Consider the following 24,677-nt stretch of genomic DNA (forward strand, 5'->3'; position numbering starts at 1 on the left):
ATGTGGGAAGCACACTCATGGGGCCATCCAAGAGCCTTTCATTATTTTTCTGTCTTTAGAAAAGCCACCGACTAAATCTGGTACATAGAAACGTGCCAGAGATTTTTTTTTTTAATTTGCTGATTAGGAACCCTGACCTTTAAGGAGCTGATAGTCTAAAGTAGAAAGTACATGAGCATAAACCACTATAACAGGAAATAAAAAGTAATTCATGCCCTGAGAGAGGTACAATTGAAGTAGGTGGGAGAGAAGAAAAAGATGTCTCCTCTCCACTGTCCTCAAGTGGAGGGAATGACACTGGTTTAGAGAAGGTTGGGTGAGAGAGCCAGGCACGATAGAATAGGGGAATCCATGTTCCAAGCAGAGAAAATTCTATAGGCAGAAAGGTAGATAATTGTGTGTGTGTGTGTGTGTGTGTGGGTGTGTGCGCGCGCGCACGTGTATGCACACTAGTAATATAGTGTCTGGGTAAGATGGCTGGAGTGAAGTGCATGGAGAAGGATAAGGAAGGGCTTAAAAGGTTGAGACAAGATAGTGGAAGGATCTGAATCACAGGCAAGGAATTGAGACTATATGTTCAGTAAGCAGTGGGGAACCACTGAGGATATTTGAGTCGAGGAATGAGCAAATTACAGCTGTGCTTCAGAAGAGTCATCTGGCAGAAGCATATAAGATGTATATGAAAAGAGAAGCCTGGAGGTAATGACACCTGTCAGGAGACTGCTTTAAGGAAGTAACAAGAACACATACAGTTGGAAGCCATCTCTTCTGCCTCTGAATTTCCACGGTCCCTTTTCTGTACCTCTCTTATGCACTTACCTAATTTTTACACTATGTACATTTTTAAAGCAGATTTCATTCATTGTAAAGGAAAATTAGACAATATGGAAATATAGTCAGTTAACAGTATTTTTACCGCCCAGAAATAACTACTGTTAACATTATGTGATCTGTGCTTTCAGATGCTTTATTTTTTTTTTATTTAAAAAAAAATTTTTTTTTAATGTTTTATTTATTCTTGAGGGAGAGAGAGAGCATGAACGGGGACGGGGCACAGAGAGAGGGAGACACAGAATCCGAAGCAGGCTCCAGGCTCTGAGCTGTCAGCGCAGAGACAGACGTGGGGCTCGAACTCACGGACTGTGAGATCATGACCTGAGCTGAAGTCGGATGCTCAACCCACTGAGCCACCCAGGCGCCCCTCAGATGCTTTGTATATTCATACATTGGGTTTCTTATATTGGGCATTGTCTTAAAACCTACTTTTTCTAATTTATGGTGGACATAATTTCCTTGTCAATCAATATATCTAGATTTTTGTTGTCATTGGGTTTTGTTTTAATTGTCCCAGTTTTTAAAATTGTGGTAAAATACGTAGAACATGAAATTTACCATTACTGACATTTAGTACATTCACATTGTTGTACAACCATTACTGTTTGATTCTAGAACATTTCATAACCCAAAAAGAAACTCTGTACCCATCAAGCAGTCACTCCCCATTCTTCTGGCCTCCCACTCCTGGCAACAACTGATCTGCTTTCTGCCTCTGGAGATTTATCTGTTCTGGATATTTTATGTAAATGGAATTATACAATATGTGGCCTTTGATGACTGGCTTTCACTTAGTACAGTGTTTTCAAATTTCATTATATCTAGATTTTTTAATGGAAATATCCTTTTCTTTTTCTTAAAAGATGCTCGCAAACAAAAATCACTGAGATTTGAGAACCCTCCTCAAGAATACCACCCCCCTGCCTCCCTATGTATAACTGCTGTTAGTAATTGGGAATATAGTCATCCAGATCTTTTAGGTGAATGGAAGTTGATGGGGAAGCATTCAGCTTATGACTTTATCCAATATTCTGTTGTCTCCCCTTTTCCATCACCTGATACGAATGTTTGAAGGTACCTTAGCTTTTCTAGTCACTCTCGGGATTTAGGACAGACTCATTTTTCAGGTGTTAAAATATCCCATCCAAATCAAAACTTCAGTCTCTCATCCAGTCAACACAGCCTGACCTGCAGACCAGCTCTTCTGCTGCCCTGACACACCCCAGCCCCTCTGCTCACTCTGCCAGGGAAGAGAGTGTTGCATGCACCATCCCACTGAACACACTAACTTTTTAAGGCTACTCTCAGTTCCTGCTTTGGCACTATGTCCCTGGGTCCCTCTGGCCTAGGAGGCAGCCTTCTTAGGTGGAGTCCTGTCAACATGCCCATAGGAAATCTATAACTATAGAGGGTGGTTCCTTATCTGGGACCATCCTACATCCTTTGAATGGCCTTTCCAGATTCGAGGAAATTCCCAAATTGAGTCCACCTCCCCACCCCCATGCAAGGTAGTAGCCTCCCTTGTAGCCCTGATGCAGCCGTTTGTCCTGTCTCTGCCAATGAGATGGAGTTGTGGGGTGTAGGACTTGGAAGGGAAAGGAGAGGATGTTTGGTGCAGTAGCATCAGTGATGCTTTTACTGGAGTAGCATTAGGTCTGGTTGGTGTTCCTGACTATGTAGTTTTTTATGCTTGGCTCTCTGACCCACCCAGGATTCAGTATCCTTTAAAAATCCATGCTCTGCTTAAACTATTGAGTTTAATTTTCACTAAGAACCTTGACTGGTGTCACATCCTTGCTTAGCTGGTGGTTAAGGACAGGCTGCTCCCATCACTGCCCTCTGTCCTCACCTGGCCATCTCCCACTGCCCCAGCCAGCCTGGGAGTCTGGCATGGGTTTCTGTAGCCTTCCCTCCTACATGCTGTTGGGAGTAGCAGTTACTGGACCAGCTTGACCATCTGTTAGTATATTCCAAATAGATGGTCTGGCATCTCTTTTAAAAGGCATCTACGCAACTCTAGGACAACAGGATAGTCCCATTCCACACCCTGTCACATACACATTTTCTATGTATTTTCCATAAGTGAGATCATCATATGTGTTATTTTGTAGCCTACTTTTTTAAAAAAAATTTTAATGTTTATTTTAGAGAGAGAGACAGAGTGCAGGCAGGGGAGGGGCAGAGAGAAAGGGTGACAGAATCTAAGCAGGCTCCAGGCTCTGAGCTGTCAGCACAGAACCCAATGCAGGGCTCGAACCCGCAAACCACGAGATCATGACCTGAGCCAAAGTTGGCAGCTCAACCAACTGAGCCACCCAGGTGCCCCAATATGTATTTTTCATAAGTGGGATCATTATATATGTTATTTTGTAACCTACTTTTTAATGTTACATTGCAGACAAGTTTCCATGTTAATGAGAATAGTATACTTTCATCCATTTTTTTAAATTAGCCATATTGCTGAATGTATAGTTAACAAACAATAAAAAGCACTCATTTTAAATGCACACTGCAACCATCATCTCATCAAAATCAAGATTTAAAATGTTTCCATTATTCCAGAGACTTCCCTCATATCTCTTGGCAGTGTCTCCCAACCCTCAGCTCTTAGGCGACATTCATCCTTTTCAATAACTGGGTAACAATCCCATAACATACATGTTCCTTATTTATTTAACCAGTCTCCTATTGATAGACATTTATATTGCTTTCAATTTATTACTTTATTTATTCCTGTATCAACAAATATTTTTGGAGCACCTGCTATGTGTTAGGCATGGTGCTGTTATAACAATGGTTCACACGTGTGTGTGTGTGTGTGTGTGTGTGTGTGTGTGTGTGTGTGTATTTAATAGCTTAATTCCTTAAAATGTATCCCTTAAAAGTGGAATTGCTGGGTCAAAAAGTGTGCATGTTAAAATTATTTTTTTTAATGTTTATTTTTGAGAGAGAGAGTGCACGCGCGCAGGCTGTGGAGGGGCAGAGAGAGAGGGAGACAGAGGATCCAAAGCAGGCTCCCCGCTGACAGCAGTGAGCCTGAACAGTGAGATCATGACCTGAGCCAGATGCTTAACCGACTGAGCCACCCAGGCACCCCCACATTAAAATAATTTTGATAAATATTGTCAAATTACCCTGAGCAAATTTTCAACAAATTACAGTCCTATCAACAATGTGTGTGAATGGCTATTATTCCCATACCATCATTAGCACTAGTTTTTATAAATCTTTCCCAGCCCATTAGGAGAAAGGTGGCTTTAATTTATGTGTCTTTGTTTACTGATAAGGTGGACCATCTTAGTGTCTGTGACTTTTATTTGGTTTGTGGAAATCACAGTCCCAGGAGCCAGTCTCCCTTGTCTGCACCCCTCAGAGTGAGGCTGTGACGGGGCTCTTCCCTGTATCTCTGTCCTCTGAGCTGGAAGGACATCCTGTTCCATTGGAAGTTGGACAGAAGTCACTCTTTGGTTCCTGACAGTTCCCTACTTCCCACTTGAACAGCCACTTTGGAGAAAGGCCCTCAAGGGTAGCATTGGCCCTAAGCTCTTCCGTGATTGGACCTACCCCTGTAGGTACACCTGAGCAAGTCTACACCACTTAGAAACTGGGTCAGAGGAACAGATTGCAGAGCAGCTAAGGCCATGTTAAGTGTTTCTTTTGCAGCCCACTTCTGCAGCCTGGGGGCAGTGCTGATAGTGGATATTAAAGTTGCCTCCGGTGTGGCAGCCACATCTATCCCTTGGCTCTCCCAAGAGACCTCCCCTACCCTTCCAGATTAGGAGTCTCAGTGAGATGGCTCCTCAAATTGATTCTCTTTTGGCTGTTAGGGTCTCGTTGTCCCCTTCTGTACCTTTACATATGAGTTCCCTCTCTCCCTTCCCTTTGCTTTTTGGCCGTTTTAGCCAATTACCAGAAGGCTGGGTTTGTAAGGTGGCTCTAGACTTCCTTCTTCCTCAGATATCCTGATACTCAGTTTATATTTATTTTTTATCATCTTATGTTTTAAATGTTCAATATTAACAGTAGCACCATATTCACAACCTTCAGTGCTATCACTGAATTAATATTTCCCCTATATTGAAACCACCAGGGTCTTACAGTTGATGCACAGATTTAATGTGACAGTATGTAAGTTTTTTTTCATTGACAGGCTGTTATTAAATTGACTCTGTACCTTACATTGATGGCTTCTTAGAGACAATGATATGTGGTAGTAACAGTAAAAAATTTTCTCACGTGCAGTCCTACTTTGTCACATACCAGGACCAAACGACATACTGTGACAGTGCCTGAGGTGGATCAGTCAGTCACATGTCATCCCAGTGGCAAAACTGGGCTCTAAGGGATTTTCCCTAGTTTCCAAACCTCTGTCCCACGCAGTCTGAACTGCGTGAAGAGCCCAGGTGGGTGTTTTGACCAGTTGGGGTCTTGGAGTTGTTTTATTGTGTTTTCTGAGCCTGAATGTAAACTTTGGTGAGAATATCTGTAGTTTGTTCTGAGTTGAAGGCAGATAAGAAAAGACTACTGAAGCCAGCAAAATGAGCTCAGGGCCAGGAGCTTCTAGAGATGATGGAGGATTTACTAAGTGCACACAAGCTGGGAATGGTAGTAGGTTTATAGAGGGTTGACAGCAGAGTGCACTGGAATGAACTGAAGCCTGGAGGTGTTTGTGTAATTAACTCTGATTGTGGTTCTTGAAGTCGGGACATAAAAGTAAAGCCAATGGTGGGGGGGAGCAGTTAGTGAGGCAGGACTCCCAGGAAACTCCAGTTCCTGGCTACCTGGATCAGGATAACTAGAGTGGCCCAGGAATCTGCATTTTAGACAAGCTCTGTAGGTGGGTCTCAGGTCTGATGCAGCTAGAGCCTCTAGTGGACACCCTTGGCCTTGAGGCCAGAAAGCTGGTGTTCTCTTTTTTCTTCTGCCACTGACTGGATAAATGGTCCAGGGCAAGGCCAGGTCACCACATCCATGTGAAGAACCAGTGCCTTTTCAATTGTGCAGCCCATGCTGCCTTCCTTTTCCTTATTCTTGCCACACCTTCACTCTGTACCTGTCCTCTTCAATCATTATCCACATATTGCTGCTTTGGAAACTTTCATCTGGTGAGATTGAAAGCTTGAGAGCAGGGATGGCCTTAGACCATGTTGCATCCCAGTACCCAGCACCAAGCTTTGCCCTTCCTGGGATCTCTGTAAATGCCTATTCTCTGAGGCGTCTTGACCAATATAAAGTCATGTAGTAGACACCTTGACTTGCATTTGCTCCAGTCTCTACCCTTTTAAAATATACAGTTCTGTTTAGAAGGAAGTGCTATCTTTTCAGCATCCCAGGAGATGTATGCACCATTGTATCTATATGACACTACTACATCATATAAAGGGATAGCTCCAAATTGGGAGCCTTCCAAAAAGACTTGGGTTCTCCAAAGAGAGGTATTGGTGATGGTACCTCTCCCCAAATCCTGACCTAAAACAGAACCCCAGCTTAGTGCCAATGGACACTGTGCCGCTGGTGTTCAGATGAGCCATTGGCCAACATTTTGACCATTGTGATCATGCAAAGACCTATGATCTGTGAAAGGAGACCTGACTTCTCTGCAAGTGAGGACAGGAGAGCACAACACTGAAGGGGACAACTTCAGGAAATTCTGGTGTCACCTTCTGACAGTTTCTGGTAATGTTTTGGGCACTATCCTATATATTGATCTACTCAAGTTATTAAAAAAGAGAGTGACTCTTCCTGAATTTCTTCTCCTTTGAGAATATATGTAGTTGGTTAGGAGCTATATGTAGTTTAAGCTCACCATAATTTTACTCCTTCTCTTTGCCAGCTTATAAGCCCTGGCAGTAAGCAGGGGATGGGCACTAGGGCACTAGAGGGAACCCAGAAGCTGGTTATTTGATTGGTTTGCTTTGGATGGTTAGGGTTTGTGGCACAAGGAAGAAAGTAGGATTCCCAGGGGATTGAGTGTTGCTAAAACAACTCCTAGGAATACTGTGACAGGATGGTCCCTAAGTCACCTGAGTATGTTGTGGTATAAAGATATATTGCTAGTTTTACTTTCACCCTTGTTTTCTGTTTTTACTCTAGTGATACATGGAGAAGAGGGTATAATTAAGCAAGTATGTGGACTTATCTGGTTCACAGCCACCCTCAACAGCTTGTGAATGATTTAGACTCTTCCCTCAAAGAATTGCTGTGTAGTATGAAGTATTACAGTCCTTTGGAAAGCAATCTTGTTTTAAGTATGAAAATTTTAAATATATACTCTTCATCCTATTAATGCCACTCCTGAGAATCTATCCCATCCAATTAAAAATAAATACAAATAGGGGCACCTGGGCGGCTCAGTCGGTTAAGTGTCAGACTTCGGCTCAGGCCATGATCTCGTGGTTTGTGAGTTCGAGCCCTGTGTCTGGCTCTGTGCTGATAGCTCAGAGCCTGGAGCCTGCTCAGACTCTGTGTCTCCCCCTCTTTCTGCCTCTCCCATGCTCATGCTCTGTCTCTCTCAGTCTCTTAATAATAAATAAACATTAAAAATAAATTAAAAATAAATACAAATTGAAATGTATACAAGGATGTTTATTGTAGCATTTTCCACAGTGGCCAAAAAAACAAAAACTGCCCATCAGTGGGTAAATTGTTAACTAAATTGTGGCACATCTACACCTTGAAATACTATACAACCATTAATTAAACAATGAGAGTTTTCTGCTTGACTTGGGAGAGGGGGTTTCTACCAGATATTGAGTGGAGGGGGGGGAAGTAGGTAAGTATGAATAATATATATATACATCTTCTAATGTTTATTTTTGAGAGAGAGAGAGAGAGAGAGAGAGAGAACATGCACACATGTGCACACGCAGGGGTGGGTAAAGAGGAAAACCGAGAACCCAAAGCAGGCTTCATGCTGTCAGTGCAGAGCTCAATGTGGGACTCGAACTCCTAGAATTGTGAGATCATGATCTGAGCTGAAGTCAGACTTAATGGATGGAGCCACCTATGTGCCCCTGAATAATATATATTTTTAAATAAAACAACCATTTGTGTAATTATATAAGCACACAGAATAGTAAGGAAAGATACACATAGGTTTAACATGGTTATGTGTGTGTGCACATAGGTCTGTTGGAGGAGGACAATAGTAAGGCAGGTAATATAGGAGATGCAAGCATCACTAAAAACTTGAATTTTATGACAAGCAATTTATGTAAAGTTATATATGTGCATGTGTGTATATATGTGAATTAAGAAGTTAGAAAAAATGTAAATCTTTATTGACCAGAAAGGATGTCCTTATATGTTGATATGTGCTAAAAGCAAATTGCAAAGTTGGTGTTTTTTTTTTGTTAAGCACAAACCCACAAAAATTAGCCTGTATATGTGAATACATGCTTACATTATTCTGAGCAAGGATTTCTATACCTGGGTGCTAACATAGGGACCTCAACTGAGATACGAAAGGTTAATAAGGAGGATGGAGGGAAGTTTTGTGTTTTAAAAACATACACTGGGGCGCCTGGGTGGCCCAGTCGGTTGAGCATCCAACTTCGGCTCAGGTCATAATCTCACAGTTCATGAGTTCGAGCCCCACATTGGGCTTGCTGCTGTGAGCACAGAGCCCACTTCAGATCCTCTGTCCCCCTCTCTCTCTGCCCCTCCCCTGCTCATTCTCTCTCTCTCTCTCTCTCTCAAAAATAAAGATTTTAAAAATAAAATAAAAATATACATCTTTGTATTTTATGTGTTGCAGTGGACATTTGTCTATATGTACCAGTGATCTATTGCCACAGTAATATCACATAATAAACTATACCCGAACTTGGTGGGCTTAAAAAAACCAAGCCTTCCCTTGACAGATGGCTGAAGGAAGAAGGGAATTATGCCTGCCAGTGTGAGGAATCATAAGTTACTTAATATTTATAAAGAAATTTACAGCTTTCAAAACACTCTTGTAATGTTTCATTATTTCTCACCTTTTTGAATTTTAATTTCTATCTGTGCATCTGTCTCCATCACTAGCCCACAAGTTTGAGTGCCGTGACCATGTCTCATTTATCATAATAATGTCAGTGTTTATTTTAGTATTGTTCCTAGAACATGGGAGATGCTAATAAAGAACTGATGCTAAAGATGCTAGTAAATAAAGAATTTTTTTAAAAACTTTATTTAACTCATGGGTCTGGATTAAATAGCTAGGTGGCTAGCTAGGCTGGGGATAGCTAGGTGAGTCTTTTGGTCTTAACTGAGCTCACTCACATATCTGGGGGGCAACTGTCTGTGGCTGGCCTTGAATGAGGCAGTTAGGCATCCTCCAGCAGGTCAGCCCTGGGTGTGTATGTTGTCATGGTGATGGACAAGTGAGAGGGCTAGCCCAATCATGTGAGTGCTTTTCATGTTTGCCCATATATTAGGGTACTACAGAGAAACAGAACCAATACTGTGTGTGTGTGTGTGTGTGTGTGTGTGTGTGTGTGTGTGTATCAATAAAGAGAGTTATTACAAGGAATTGACTCACATGGTTATGGAAGCTGAGAAGTCTAGCCAAGAGCGCCACTAGTATAAGTTTGAGTCTGAGTCAGAGCAGAAGACTGATGTCCCAACGCAAAGACAGTGAGGCAGAGAGAAAGAATTCTTTCTTACTCAACCTTGTATTCCATTCAGGCCTTCCAACAGATTGGATGAGGCCCACCCATATTGAGGAGGGCAACCTACTTTACTCAGTCTACCAATTCAAATGTCAATCTCATCCAAAAACACCTCCACAGACATACCTAGAAATCATGTTTATCCTTTTATGATAGAATTGATATTATTAATATCAATATTAAGGGGACACATAAAATTAACCATCACAGCTTCCAATATACTTGGACAAAGCAAGTCACATGGCCAAACCCAGAGACAGGATAAAAGGGCAATGAAAATTTATGGAACTATCTTGGTCCGTTCAGGCTGCTGTAATAGAATACCATAGACTGGATGACTTCAACAAATGTTTATTTCTCACAGTTCTGGAGGCTGGGAAGTCCAAAATTAAGGTGATGGCAGATCTGGTATTTTGTGAGAGCTCTCTTCCTGGTTTGCAGACAGCTGTATTCTCGTATCCTCACATGGCCAAGTGTCTTTTCCTATAACTGTACTAATCCCATTTGTGAGGGCACTACCCCCAAGACGTAATTACCTTCAAAAGATCTATATCTTTTTTTTTTAATATTTATTTTTGAGAGAGAGAGGAAGAGGGAGACAGAGCATGAGCAGGGGAGGGGCAGAGAGAGGGAGACACAGAATCCAAAGCAAGCTCCAGGCTCTGAGCTGTCAGCACACAGCCCGACATGGGGCTTGAACCCACGAGCCATGAGATCATGACCTGAACCAAAGTTGGATGCTCAACCAACTGAGCCACCCAGGCACCCCCAAAGACCTATATCTTAATACCATCATTAGGATTAAGATTTCAACATAGGACTCTTGAGGTGGGACAAAAACAGTCTGTAACAAAGGAGATATTGATATAGGGAGGGTAAAGAATGAGGATGACGTTTACATCACACCATTTGCAGTAGAAAAGGTATTGAAGGAAGAGGACTTTCTCCCCTCTGTTTACGTAAGAATGGTCACTTGCCTGGTGTCATGTAGAATTTAGTGGCAAAATTAATTATATCTGGCTTCTTAATCTATTTTAATTAATATCATATAAAGCAAAATATTGCTTTGGAGATTTGCAAAGTGGGGCATATACACTTAAGATTTGCTTGACCCGGGGGCACCTGGGTGGCTCAGTCAGTTAGGTGTCCCACTTTGGCTCAGGTCATGATCTCATGGTTCATGGGTTTGAGCCCCGTGTTGGGCTCTGTGCTGACAGCTCAGAGCCTGGAGCCTGCTTCGGATTCTGTATCTCCCTCTCTCCCTGCCCCTTCCCTGCTCATGTTCTGTCTCTCTCTGTCTTTCAAAAATGAATAAATGTGAATAAATAAATAAATAAATAAATAAATAAATAAATAAATAAAGATTTGCTTGACCCAGGAAGGTGGGGAAGGGATAACAGGGCAGCCATTACAGCTCCACCTCATTGTTGGTACTTCCCCAAATCATAGACGATGGAGTTTTCCAGAAGTTCTGCAGAATTCCAGAGGGAAAATGACATCAGGCTGGGGTTGAGGAGTGCCTGCTAGGTGGCATCCTTTTCTGTCCAGGCTAGCTGAGGATGAGAAGGCAGTGGATCTTTTGTCCCAGCAGGGATACGGTATGTTCAATTTAGGGGAGTGTTTGTTAGGAAAAAATATTGAGAAAAATGGAAAGATTATGATAACAGTCTTCTTGATTCTCAGAACACTCAAGTAATTTGGGATGATTTGGTCTAGTTTTGCATGATCTTGTTTTATGTTTCCCATACTTGATGAGACTCATAATAATTGATAGGCTGCATCACTGTCTAAGTGAAGAAGAGCAAACAATAGAAAGTTAGAGGTGTCCATAAGACACTGTGCTCCACCTAGAAACGACAGCCACTGTGGGCTCCCTGCCCACTCATTTGGTAGCTAAGAATTTTACAAAAGACTGGAGATTAGAGTGGGAGAATGCTTGGATACATGATTGATTGTCTTCATTTTAGTTCCTTGTTAATGGAGCAAGGTACTAATAGGTCAAGGCAACAACAAGGATGACCTTGTGTTGTTATACAGAAACCTTTCTCATTCAGCACAAGAAACACAACATTCTCCTCCTGGGGGTGTGGAACATCATGTCCATGAAAGGTGCCAGCACTCAGTGGCTTCTCCCTAGGGACAGATTCTACAGCAAGCTTGGTGATGTCAAAACTGAACCTTACACACATGCAATGCTTTCTAAATAAAAGAACCCTGAGATTTTATGAGAGCACATCCTTCATACTTCCTGCCAGCCATTTACCAATATTTGGTCAGTCTGTTTGGAGACCCAGGAAACTTATCCAGCTGAGCCTCAGAACCATATCAGAAGTGTCCAAACCTGGCCTGGCAGACAATTAGTTATGCATGCAACTGCTCCTTCCCACTGCTTACTTGCTGAGAAATGGAGATTTGTTTATGGAAACGATATACCCAGCCCCAAGGGATGAATTATGACTGAACTAGGCTCTCATATCACCCCTTACTCCTTTGGCCAGCTGCCCATTGTCCCAGACTCCTTTGCAGCCATGCGACCATGTGACCCACCTCTGCCCAAAGAGACATCAGGAGATGTTGGCTACAGGGCTTGGAAAGATCATTCCTGCAGAATAAAATAGGAGAAAGCCTTTGGTTCTTTCTTCTTGTGTGAAGCTGGTGTGCAAGCTGGAGCTACAGTAGCCATTCTACAACCACAGGGCATAAAGTAGGAGCAATGCATCACACAGAGGATTGGGGAAAGATGAAAAGAGTTTGAGTCCTTGGTGATATCAGAGAGCCACAGCCTCCAGACTTCTTGCTACTTAAGATAATTAAAAGTCTTGGGACACCTGGGTGGCTCAGTCAGTTGAACGTCTGATTCTTGATTTTAGATCAGGTTGTGATCCCAGGATCATCAAATCGAGCCCCATGCCAGGCTCTGTCCTAATAAGCATGGAGCCTACTTAAGATTCTCTCTCTCTCTCTCTCTCTCTCTCTCTCTCTCTCTCTCTCTCTCTCTCTCTCTCTCTCTCTCTCTCTCCCTCCCTCCCCCTCTCCCTCTCCCTCTCCCTCTCCCTCTCTCCCCCTCCCTCTCTCTCTCCCTCTCCCTCTCCCTCCCTCTCTCTCTCCCCCTCTCTCCCTCTCCCTCCCTCCCTCCTCTCTCTCCCCCCTCCCCCTCCCTCTCCCTCTCTCTCTCCCCCTCTCCCTCCCTCTCCCCCTCTCCCTCCCTCTCCCCCTCTCCCTTTCCCTCCCTCTCCTCCTTCTCTCCTCTCCCTCCCCCTCTCCCCCTCCCCCTCCTCCCCTCTTCCCTCCCATCTCTCTCTCCCCCTCTCCCCCCCCTCCCCCCTGGCCCCTCTGTCTCCCTCTCTCTCAAAAAAAAAATTTTAAGTCTTCACTGCCTAAGTCACTGTTAGTCAGATATTCGTTACTTGCAAATGAAAGTATTCCCAACTGATATACTCAGTCTCTTTCAGCCTGGACCAGGTAGGTTCTACTGACAGTTCCACCACAGTAGCTTTGCAGCCAGTAAATTCCATCTGCTAAATAGGGATAAAAATGCCATCTTTACCTCAAGTACAGTTTATGATTCAGAAGATCAGAACGTGGTCTGTGCATCAGCAAACCAGTATCCCCTGGGAATTTGTTGAAAATATGAATTCTCAGGCTCCCACCCCAGACATACTAAATTAGAAAGCTTGTGGGTGGGGGCAATAATCTTTTCCAGGTGATTCTGGTGAAATGGAAAGTTTGAGAACGTTGATACAGAGTCAAATGGAGTGGTTGCATGTCAGAAACACCTGAGGAACTTAAGAAAAGATTCTCAAACTCTACCTGCAGAATTATGATTCAGCATTTCTGCAGGGTAGCCTAAGAATCTATACATCTCCAAATGCCCCCAGGTGATTCTGAGTAAACCAGGCTTGGAAACCTGAATGGGATGCATATTAAAGCAGGTCACATATGCCATCGGGCTGTTACACAAGTAAGGGATGAGAAATTGACCTGGGTGCCTCTGGGGACAGGTGAGCTGTATTATGGACTTTTTCACCTGTTAAGTGAGGGAACTGACAACTTGATTTTAGAAGCCTTTTTCAGGTTTAAAATTCCTAGGATGCCAGCTTGAATTTTGCAGATCTGGCTGGAACAAGCAAATGATATTGGTAATTACAAAGACGAATGAGCAACAAGTGGAAGAAACTGGGATTTTGCTAAAGTAAAAAAGCAGCCTCACCACCCACCATAGCCAGACCCTGTAAATCCAAAACAGGTTTTCTCTTCTGCTTTTACTAGGTTTATGAGACAGCAGGTTTGCACTTCAGATGTTCATTTATAGAGTGCTAGACTACACCTGCTTCATGCTAGGCTTGTGCTTTGGGGGTTATTTTATTTGGAGAATATTATTTTTAAATAACATCACCTTCAAGGAACTTGCTTTCTAAAATGTGCTGCTTGTTAAGGATCAAAACCACTGACTGAAGCAGCCTACTGTAATGCCCCCGATTTCAAATCCAAGAGACCACCAAGGAGCCAATACCGATGCAAACGCACGAGGGTTTATTGCAAGTTCGAGCTTGGGCCCAAGTACCCGACACAGTGGAGCAGGGACTTGGACCCCTAGGTTAAGAGGCGTAGCAGTTTTATAGGGGCCAGTGGCCAATGAGATTGTAACACACACAGAAAGTTGCATAGTCATGTCAGTCCACACGCAGGTGGCCAATTGAATTACAATTTACCCTATAGTAACTGTTTGAACTAGCCTATCACTCTGGTCAGAATTGGCACGCAAGTTTGGCGGGCAAAAGGCGGGGTTTACATTCTTTGGCGGTTAGGGGTTCCGCATTCCTATATTAGCCAGTTTCCAGTAAAGGTGTGCTCAGCGGCTTGACTAGGGTGGGGGAGTGTCTTAAGCAATAAGTAGGTCATGTGGGGGTTATACATGAGATAATGGGTGTAGCACAAAATCGAGTTAGTATTGCTCTGCTTGTCCAGGGGTAGGGGATTTTTGTTAAATTCCTTGGGTCCCACCCCTACTCACTGTCCATCCAAATATGATTTACCCTCTCTCCTGCCTCATCTTTATCTTGTACTGGAGATGCCAGTCATTTCTCACCCACTCCCACATCTCCTCAGGAAACTACCGTCCTGCTTACCAGGGAGTCTGCTCTTTCACTCCACCCCTGCTGAGTGAATGGTTAAATCCATGATGCTGTGGAAAACAAAAAAATATCTCATTGATAAGTTTGGAGGATAAACGATACCAATTAATTATTTTGAAAATCAATAAACAGAAGAAGTTAAGCATTTATCCTTTCTTTTCTATGTGAAATGTATGTTAGGGGAATCAAATAGTTGGTGAGGAGAAATTTGTTTTCATAGAAGCTGATAAATGAAGAAGGAATGATACAAATCATAATATGCCCCTTTTGCAAATCCTAATGAATTTATGGATCTGGGAAGTGATCATCAATGTCTGTTAATATCACAAAAAAGAGGAACAAGAAGATATTATGTATAGTATCTCCTAGGGCATCTGTCTAGCTCAGTTGGTGGATCATGTGAGTCTTGATCTCAGGGTTGTGAGTTCGAGCCCCACATTAGGTGTATTTTAAAAATAAAATCTTAAAAAAAAAAAAAAAGAAGATGACATGTATCTCCTGATGAAAGTCATGACACTTTCATGCCTATGCAGTCTTGCAAAAAAAAAAAAAAAAAAAAAAAAAAATTGAACCTGAATCTGATTGAAGTCTATAGATTAACTAAAAACTGCAGGAAAGGTAAAGTACAGGAACATGACATGAAAGAGTTGCAGTTACCATAATCCAGACTGGGAAACTTTTGGAACAGATGACCCAGTTTTTCCAATAAATTGCATGGAAAAAAATGAGATAGAGGGGGAAACCTACAGATTCAATGAGACTTAAGAGATATATTAACCAGTCATAACATGTGGTCCTCATTTGGCTTCTGACTTAATAAACCTTAAAAAAGTTACAGGACAAATGGGGAAATGTGAACAATGCCTGGATATTTAACAATATTAAGAAAATATTGCTGGCTTAGGAGCATTGACGATTTTATGGTATATCTTTTAAATGGATTCCTTATCCTTTAAGCTACATACTGAAACGCTTATAGATGAATGAAATGACATCATGAGGGGTGAGGAATGGGCAGGAATATAGAGAAAACAAGACTATCCATGAGTTGATGACTGTTGAAGTTAGGTGATAGGTAACTGGAAGTCCTTTTTGTAATTCCCTGTAATAATGTATATTTGGAATTTTCCTTCCTAAAAAGTCAAAGAATTTTTAAAAATAATTTTCTTTTCTATTGGCTGATGAGGTTTTAGGGGTGATAGTCAGGTTCGTGGGGTACGGACCCGACAGCCAAGAAAGAATTCTTGAAGACATCTTTGGTGCAAAAAGGTGATTTTATTGAAGCATGTGGACAGGACCCCTGGGCAGGAAGAACTGCCCAGGACCTTGAGGAGAGACTGCTTACATAACTAGGAGTTGGGGAAAGTCCAGGAGATTTTCATAATACGCTAAGGAAGACTCACGGGATCCCTGAGGCCTAGCTATTGTCACGCTAAGGTTGTTTTTCCCTCTAGCAAAGCATTAGCATTAAGACAGTGAAGTTCCTGGGGAAACTTTTTACTCTGCCTGCCTCAAGTATTGCCAATGGGCTGCAAGTTATAAGGAAATTTAATTTTACCTGCCATTTCCTTCTGCCTTTGTTTCCCTCATCATTGGCCATACTATATTACTGCAGTAGTTGGTGTTTTTTTATTTATAAATATAGATCTACCCATTTTTACTCATTCACTACCAAGGGCACACACAAAATTTCAAGTTTTGTGTGTTTCAAACTTGTCAGCCCAACCAGACTGGAAGGTCCATAAGAGCAAAGATCTTCCTGTTATGTCCTTCATAGGGTTAATACCTTATGAAACATGTAAAGTGTTCACTTGGAGATACAACTTGTGAAAACCCCATTCTGGAAGGGGGCAGCTGGTCTCCCATGTGTGGGTACCTTGATCCTGGCTTCATTGTCAGTTGAGTTGAAGCACTCCACATGACCAGTCTTCCTACCAGGGTGTTTCTTAGCTTCAGGCTTTATAAAGAGAACAAAAAAGATTGAGACCGACTATGTCTCTATTATGGAATAATATGTATATGTATGTGTATAAAGCTTAGTATACAATTAATTCACAATTCCCAATACTGTAAAGAAGAGTTTTGATTCTAATGTTCAGAACCGTCTTACTACATGTGGTTGTCCCTTTCTTTTTTTGCCCCACATCCATCTGATATGGAAACGGTGGCTTCATATATTGAAGCCCTTCTAATTTTAGAAAGTTCCCCATCTCTCTTCCCCATCTCTCTTAGAGTAACTACTCTCTTAGAGTTCCCCATCTCTCTTTTAGAGTAATTACTATAAGACTTTCCCAAAATTTCCTCAAGTACTTTTAACTTCAACTGTCACTTCTTAATTACACTGAACTTGAAGGAGCTTCCCCACTTTGCAGATTTACCAACCATCTCCTGATACTTTTCACCCTGGGAGCGTCTTTTCCTTTTACATGATGTAAGGAGACTTTGTCTCTCCCGTTCAAGTGCCTCTAATTGCTGAGCTTTGGGATTCAGAGAGGGGGTTGCTCTCATGTTGCTGCCTTGCAGGAAAAGCATTTTGCAATAGGAAACAGTCTCCACAAGGATTGGAATACCCTCTGTTGTAACTTGTACACAATCACCCAGAACCTGGATCTGTCTCTTTGTATACTTTTTGCCAGATCGTTACTGTCTCTTAGAAGACTTCCAGGTGGTGCCATAGCAGTGGTTTATAGAAAAGTGTATTCTGTTTACCTAATCCAAATTTTAAGAGGAAATCTTACACTCAGCCATCCAAATGTTTTGGAATGTGCTCAGATTCAACAGACTGTGTAATCTAAATTTATAAAATAATACTTGTGATAATACAAGCCAACACTACATGCCAGGCACTATTCTAAGTGTTTCACAAGCATTAACTCATTTAGTTAGTCCTGTTTTCATTGTTATTTTATAGGTGGAGAAACTGGGAACAAAGGGGTTAAGGAATTTACCCAGGGTGACAAGGCTTATAAGTGGGAGCTGGGTTCTGACCCCAGGCAGTCTGGCTCCAGGGTATGCTGCCTCTCTCCTTGTGGGAAGACACTTCAGATTTTTGAGATTCCCAAAGCTGGAGTAGAACATTACCATGGTTTGCTTAGGCATGGCTATTTGGTGGAAAGAGCTATAGATGAAAAGTCAGAAAAACTGGGTCCAATCTAGCTCTTCCATCATCTGTGTGTGACACAGAAAAGTCATTTTGTCATTCTTGACTTATTTGTTCATCTCTGAAAAAAAATTCTGCCTATTCTACCATAGGGTAATTGTATGAATCTTTTCAACATGTACTGTGTTCAAACATAACTTTGAAGAAAAGTGCTGTATGAAACAAAGTTCTAAGGACTTCCATTTTTAGATGAGCTTAGGAGGACTTTGGTTTGACATCTGAGTGTGATAAATTCCTACCGTTCAATTATTTGTTTTCAAGGTACCATTTTTATGTCTTGTAAGAACTCACGCTTAGAAATGCTGACAGCAAGCTTCAAGACAGCTGAGCCACAGTAGACACCAAGAAAACCCATGGCTCTGGTTGCATCTTTCAACATGACCAATCCACAGTAAGTAACACCAGGATCTCCTCTCTGTGGATGCTGAGTTGGTAATTCAGAATCATGGGTGCAACCAACAGTTTCTTCCTCAGCCCTATGTAGATGGAGCCGTTCCAGGTGACTTTGTCCTTGAACCTCACATTTAAGCTTTTTCTCTGAGTTGCCCCACTAATGTCATCTCAGTTTTTGGTTTGAAAAAGCAAAGGATGGGGCACCTGGGTGGCTTGGTCGGTTAAGAGTATGACTCTTGGTTTGGGCTTATGGTCATAAGATCGATCCCTGCATCGGGCTCTACACTGAGCGTGAAGCCTGCTTAAGATTCTCTCTTTCTCCCTCTACTCCTGCCCCTCTTTCTCTTAAAAAAAACAAAACAAAACAAAAAAAAAAAACCAGAGGAATTCTGCAGTCCAAAACTGTTGCTATGAATTTTCCATAAGACAGGATCTTCTGATTCAGACAACCACTAAACACACTTCCTCTAGTAGGAGGCCTCAGAAAATGAGGAAAACTTCAAAAGCAAACCTCAAGATAAGATTAGGAAGTACTTAAGGTGAATTAACAAAATGAGAATTGGCAAGGAAATTTAGAAATCGTGAGAGGGTTTCTAAAAACAGGCTTTATGAAACCAAGGGCAGAACTTGTAAGGGAGAAGTGCTTTCAGTTCCCAAAATCTAAGATGCCACATTGACCACCACCTAGTCTTACCAAATACCAGCAAAGTGGTCACTCATTTGTGTCCTGCAACACGTTGGCAAAAATACCAAGATGAGAACAGCAATCTTTCTGTTACACCACACTGCCCCAGCCTGCCTGTTTATGGGACTGGCTGCTGTCATCTGGAGCAGGAACCCATTATCTATTGCCACAGTAATGCTGTGTACCAACCAACCATGGTACCTGAATAGAATACAGCAATAAGTATTTATCACTTTATGTTTGGGGTAGCCAGCTAGATAGTTCCACCAATCTGGGATCACTCTCAGATATGGGGCTTGACTTCTATCAGCTGATCTAGGTGAAACTGGATTCTGCTCAAGGTGCCTCTCAGCCTCCCCTAGGCTAGACTGGTCACCTTCTAATGGCAATATCAGATACACAAAATCACAAGCAGAAATTCAAGTGTCTTTTCATGCCTCTGCTTGTGTCATGTCTGCTAACATGACATCCCTTTGACCAAAACAAATCATAAAACTGAACCCATGGGGCACCTGGGTGACTCAGTCAGTTGAGTGTCTGTTGATTTTGGCTCAGGTCATGATCTCACAGTTCATGGGTTCAAGCTCTGCGTCGGGCTCTACGATGACATTGTAGAGCCTGCTTTGAATTCGCTGTCTCCCTCTCTCTCCCCCTGCTCCAGCTCCCTCTCAAAAATAAATAAGTATTTTTAAAAATTAAAAAAAAAAAAAACAGAATCAAGGGTGGAAAAACACACTCTTCTTTCTGATGGGAGTAGTTCTATGGAGTCACATGGCAAAGGGAGGGGTGAAGAATGGGGCCATTAATACATGTTGTCTATCATGCTGTTCTTCATATCCAGGACCAGAGGTTTGTATCAATACCCAGGCTATGAACTGTGGGACCCTTAGTTCCTACCAAGGGAGGCCTTGTTTCCTCCTGTTGAGATGACCACATGACCAGAGATGGTGCTGGCTGCTATGGCCACTGGCAGGAGGGTAACAGAGAACAAGAAAGGCAGTAGTACCCTGTTCCCTGCTTCTCAGAGCCACATCCTGTTAGTCTCAGAAACTCACCCCAGCCCTCAATGAACATCCCATTAATCAAAAAGTTCTGTCTGTTCAGTTAAGCCACCCGTAGTTTCCTTGAGAAGTCCAAGAGAAAACAACAAATTCAACCCAGCATCTACTTTTCAAAAAAAATTTTTTAATGTTTATTTTTTGAGAGTGTGAGTGGGGGAGGGGCAGAGAGAGATAGGGAGACAGAATCTGAAGCAGGCTCCAGGCTCCAAGCTGTCAGCACAGAGCCCAATGTGGGGCTCAAACTCACAAGCTGTGAGATCATGACCTGAGCCAAAGTCAGACGCTTAACTGACTGAGCCACCCAGGCACCCCAACTCAGCATCTACTTTTTTGGAAATACCTGGAGGAGCCAGGATTCCCCCACTGAACACCCACCACTTGTATTTCAGTTGTTGAGAAACACAGAAGCCTCCTATCCTATGACTGTTCTGTCTAAAGATCTTGAGTCATTTTGTAAATGTCATACAATGATGAGTACTATTATCTGTGCTTGACAGGTAGCAAAAAGCAAAGGTTTAAATAATGCCTACCAAAGAGAATTGGGGCATTGGAAATTACTTGGTGAATCCAGGTAGTTTAGGCTGCCAACCTGGGGCATTCAAATAAAAATCCCACTATTTCCTCAATTATCTGGATGATTCAATCAAATGAGCAATAGGCAAATTCAGCTCTAAACTTCCTGGATAACTGCCACTGTGTATTACTGGTTAGATTTCAGTGATGGTTGGAAAAGAAAAGTCTAGAATTTAGAGTCCCCCACCCGAATGTAGTAACTTGTCCCTGCAGAGCTCCTCCCCCCACTTGGTGCCCCATATTTCATATCCATATCAGACTGTAGCATAAGAAAGAATGGCCCTTAAGGAGCCTCTGTTTCACCTGTGTGTTTCAGTTGGAGAAACTGAGGCTGTAGAGAAGCCCAATGGAAGTCAGCATTAGAGATGGGGCACCAGAGCCCAGGCACAGCTGCCAAAACTGGCTGCCACTTCAGTATTCAAACTGACCTCTCAGTGTTTCCCCAAATATTTAATTTTTATTCCTCTCCATCCACACCATTTTTCTTTCTGACCTTCATTGTTTGGCCCGAGGCATAAGACCCAGCCCCTCAGATTCTACAGGATAAGATGGGGGTCAGGAGTATGTTGGGGGAGCAAAGATGGCACCCCAGGAAGTTAAAGCAAAATGATCCAGCCCAGCATCTCTCCACAGGGTGTCTCTTGGTGTTTGGGCAGAGGATGTATAATGTCCACTCCTACTTAGGTCAATAGTGACCTCCTGTGGTCAGTGTGGCAGCCAAAATTCCCACAAATTGCCAGAAATCCCCTGGTAGGTTGGGAGGGGATACTGCCCCTGGATGAGAAGCCCTGTAATGCCAGAGTTCAGTTATTTGCAGTGCCCTAGCCTGACAATGACATAGGAGACCGATAACTCCACAGATGTTTGATCAAGTGGCCTCCATTTCCTACTCTCAACCTTAAAAGGAGAGAGTTATTGGACCAGTTCAAGTAAGAAGGGAGTGGCACCCAGTGACAGCTGGTTCCTGCTGTCCTCACTGTCCAAGGCTCACTCTGTCTCTCCAGGTGGGCTCCACGACCACCAGCAGTACATCCAGTCATGAACAGAAACCTCTCTTCTCTATTGTGGTATAGATGGTAGAAACATTTCAAAGGACTTGTACACAGAAACCCAGGAGACAGTTTACAAGAATATATTACTCCGATATAAACTCTAGGGACCAAAAATCCTAAAGGTCTAAGCCCTGGTTTTTCTGGTTGGCAGAATTTCCATCTGGGTCTTTAGCCCCACTGATAAGGCTCCTGCCTCTATAGCTCATATTTTTAGATCTGAGCAATTCCTCTTTCCATTCTTCCACTGTTCCCCAACTGGTAGAGGAGAATGGGGCTTCAGTCCAGTCCCTTAGGTGGCCAGTGTGTAAGAATGGTGACCTCAAGCTTCCCCACTCTCCACCAGCACAGCATACATTCTGATGCATTTCCTCCTCCTTTCCTTGGAGAGTAGAAAAATTATTTTGTTCTTAAGGGTTGACTGTCGCCCTTCTCCCCAAATCAGGCCTGCCATAGAAGGAGGAATTTCTGAAGTTGAGATCATCTCCCAACAAGTAGACGAAGAAACCAAGAGCATTGCTCCCGTGCAGCTGGTGAACTTTGCCTATCGTGATCTGCCCCTGGCTGCAGTCGACCTCTCCACGGCGGGCTCTCAGCTCCTGTCAAATCTGGACGAAGATTACCAAAGAGAAGGGTAGGTGCTGGGGCTGTTGAGTAGCTAAGAAGTCTGTTTTGCATAACCCCCATAATCCATGGGTACCTCCAATGAAGCAGCACAGAGATTAGAGACCCCAGGTTCACATCTGCCACCCGAGCTCTTTTTCTCCTCAGGCATTGCTTCCACAGAAAAATGTTTTAGGTACAGAAAATATCTGTCGCTGCTAGACAACCTCTAATATGACATTTACTTGGGACTCAGACATTCATAAAATTATTTCAGGACTGAATTGCTCCTTAGTGGCCCATCCAACCTCCTCTCTGTACACTTGGGAATCAGGAGACCCATAAGGATTAGGGACTGGCCCAAGGTCACAGAGCCCATAGTGGGTGGACTTGGACTTGCTCTCCTCTATCAGCCAACTCTCACCAGGGGAGAAGCTGGGAAGAAAGCATTCTGCATGCAGTAACATGTGAGTGTGTAAGGGAATGTAGCACCATTTAGCTAGGAGCTGTGTGGACTTTCCTGCTCCCTTTTCTGGGAGGACTTGCAGGATATGCTAGTCCTTGATTCAAAGGAGTGGTTAGATTCAAAGCAGATTGAATGCCTTTGTTCCCCAATTAACTTTTCCTTTTACCTGGGGGAACCTGAAGGGTAGGAACAACAGGTCCTGGGGTCTCAGGGCAGGTCAGACTTTTCCCAGCCCCACCCTGTTCTCAGATACAGGATTTTAAACATCGACCAGGACCTTGGGAGCCACTTCTGGGCCACTCTTCTTTCTCAGGTGTCTGTACATATTTTGGAACATGCTGGCTGCTTTGAATATAAAAATGAAAGGTTGCTGGGTTATTTTAGAAGTAAGTGAGAGGGCTTAGCTAAAGTTAAATTTGCAGACCTTGGATTTTCTGTGCTTGTTTCCCAGAGAGGCTCTCCCACTTCCCAAGAGAAATTTCCTAACAATTGTGAAACCATGCACCTTTTTCAAAAACTGTACCCTAGTGGATTTCTCTGAAAATATAATTTTCTCTAAGTATTGTGCATAGAGTCAGCAGGACACTGGGGGAAAAGGACAGGCAAGCAGGTGGGAGATGGCCAAGGGATGCCTATCAGTGGTGACAGACTAATCCCGAGCACTATCAGCACCCATCTGATGGCAGGGCTGGCTTCTCCTGGGATCCAGGTCCGCGAGCCCCAGCCAGGGCCAGCCTCATTCTCATGTGACCTGTGCAGTTGCAAAGGCCCTATCTTTAGTTTAATGTTTTACTGCTGCAGCCTTGAAATTAATAGTTATTGAACAAAGAGCCATGCATTTTCACTGGGGCCTGTAAACTAGGTCCTTCCCTGGTCATCATGCATATCACTGCAGTCTGGTGGCCAAAAGTAGGAGTGCAGCCTGATAACAGGTTCCAGTCTTTCCCAATGGTGAGGTTTTGGAATGCTGTTGGGGGTTTGGAGCTGACAGCCAAGAAAGAATTCTTGAAGATGTCTTTGGTGCAAAAAGGTGATTTTATTAAAGCAGTGGGACAGGACCAGGAGGCAGAAAGAGCTGCTCAGGGTCCTCAGGAGAGACTGGTTATATACTATGGAGCTGGGGGAGGTAAAGACAAAAGGGAGGCCTCCAGAAGTACTTTGATATGCTAAAGAAGACTCGTAAGATGCCAGGGGCTTTGCTATTGTCAAGCTAAGGTTGTTTTCCCCCTAGTAAGGCATTAACATTAGGAGGGAAGGGGGTTCCTAGAGAAATGTTATACTCTGTAGTTGCCTCAAGTATTTGTCAATGGGCTGCAGGTTATAAGGAAATTTAATTTCACCTGCCATTTCCTTCTTGACTTTGTTCCCCACATCACTGTAGAGGGGAGGGTGATAGTAGGGGCTCCAGGAAACTGAGTCTGTAGGTTTCTGGAGATTAGGCTATAGATAAGATTGCCTTTTTCTTGTAATTTACTAAGACATTTGTAAACCGATGGAGACCCAGGTACTGTATGACTGTGGTCTCTTATCAGCTAACCATTTGTTTTCTTTCCTTTCCTTTGTTCTTGGGCAGCCAGGAGTACCTGAGGAATGTCACACATATCCCATCTGGGGGTGGGGGTGGGCCTTGCTTGTTTGCCTTCTGCTCCCTTATCACCAGGGACTCCTTTCTCACCCAGCCGGAGCCAGTGTTAGGCCCTTTTTTTCAAGTTTACAGCAGAAGGTGGGGAAAGAACCGGGAAAGCCTCCAAGGATTCAGGTTCAGGGCAATTTCCACACATGCAGCCTATGGGCACACTGTACACGGCGTGTGCCACTCCCTGCCATGCACCAGAGAGGGCAGGAGTTCTGCTTTCTCATTCCACTGGCTCCTGAACTAGGCCTCTGCAGGGTTTCTTCTGATTAGGGAGAATACAAATGAAGTGCCCGCAAGGCAGGGAGGCTCTTGATTTGATTTGAGCCTCCAGGTGTGCCCTTGAAAGCCGCTCCTGTTGGGTAAATAGGAAGCGGCTTGGGAGGGATTTGCCTAGCTGCTGGAGCTCTCAGTGAGGCGCTCCATTGGCAGCC

The 24,677-nt window shown here is 43.2% G+C and overlaps 1 protein-coding gene across 1 annotated transcript in view; it reads left to right on the forward strand.

The window, feature by feature from the left end:
• TMEM266 (transmembrane protein 266) overlaps positions 1-24,677 on the forward strand; it is a 125,467-nt gene that overhangs the window by 33,755 nt on the left and 67,035 nt on the right. Inside the window, exons 2-3 of the mRNA XM_043554931.1 lie at positions 18,042-18,171; positions 21,987-22,175. Coding sequence (XP_043410866.1) covers positions 18,134-18,171; positions 21,987-22,175 — 227 coding nt within the window. The 5' untranslated portion in view covers positions 18,042-18,133. The remainder of the gene's footprint in view (positions 1-18,041; positions 18,172-21,986; positions 22,176-24,677) is intronic.

This window comes from Prionailurus bengalensis, chromosome B3, assembly GCF_016509475.1.
Source record: "Prionailurus bengalensis isolate Pbe53 chromosome B3, Fcat_Pben_1.1_paternal_pri, whole genome shotgun sequence".
In the NCBI taxonomy this organism is placed as follows: domain Eukaryota; kingdom Metazoa; phylum Chordata; class Mammalia; order Carnivora; family Felidae; genus Prionailurus; species Prionailurus bengalensis.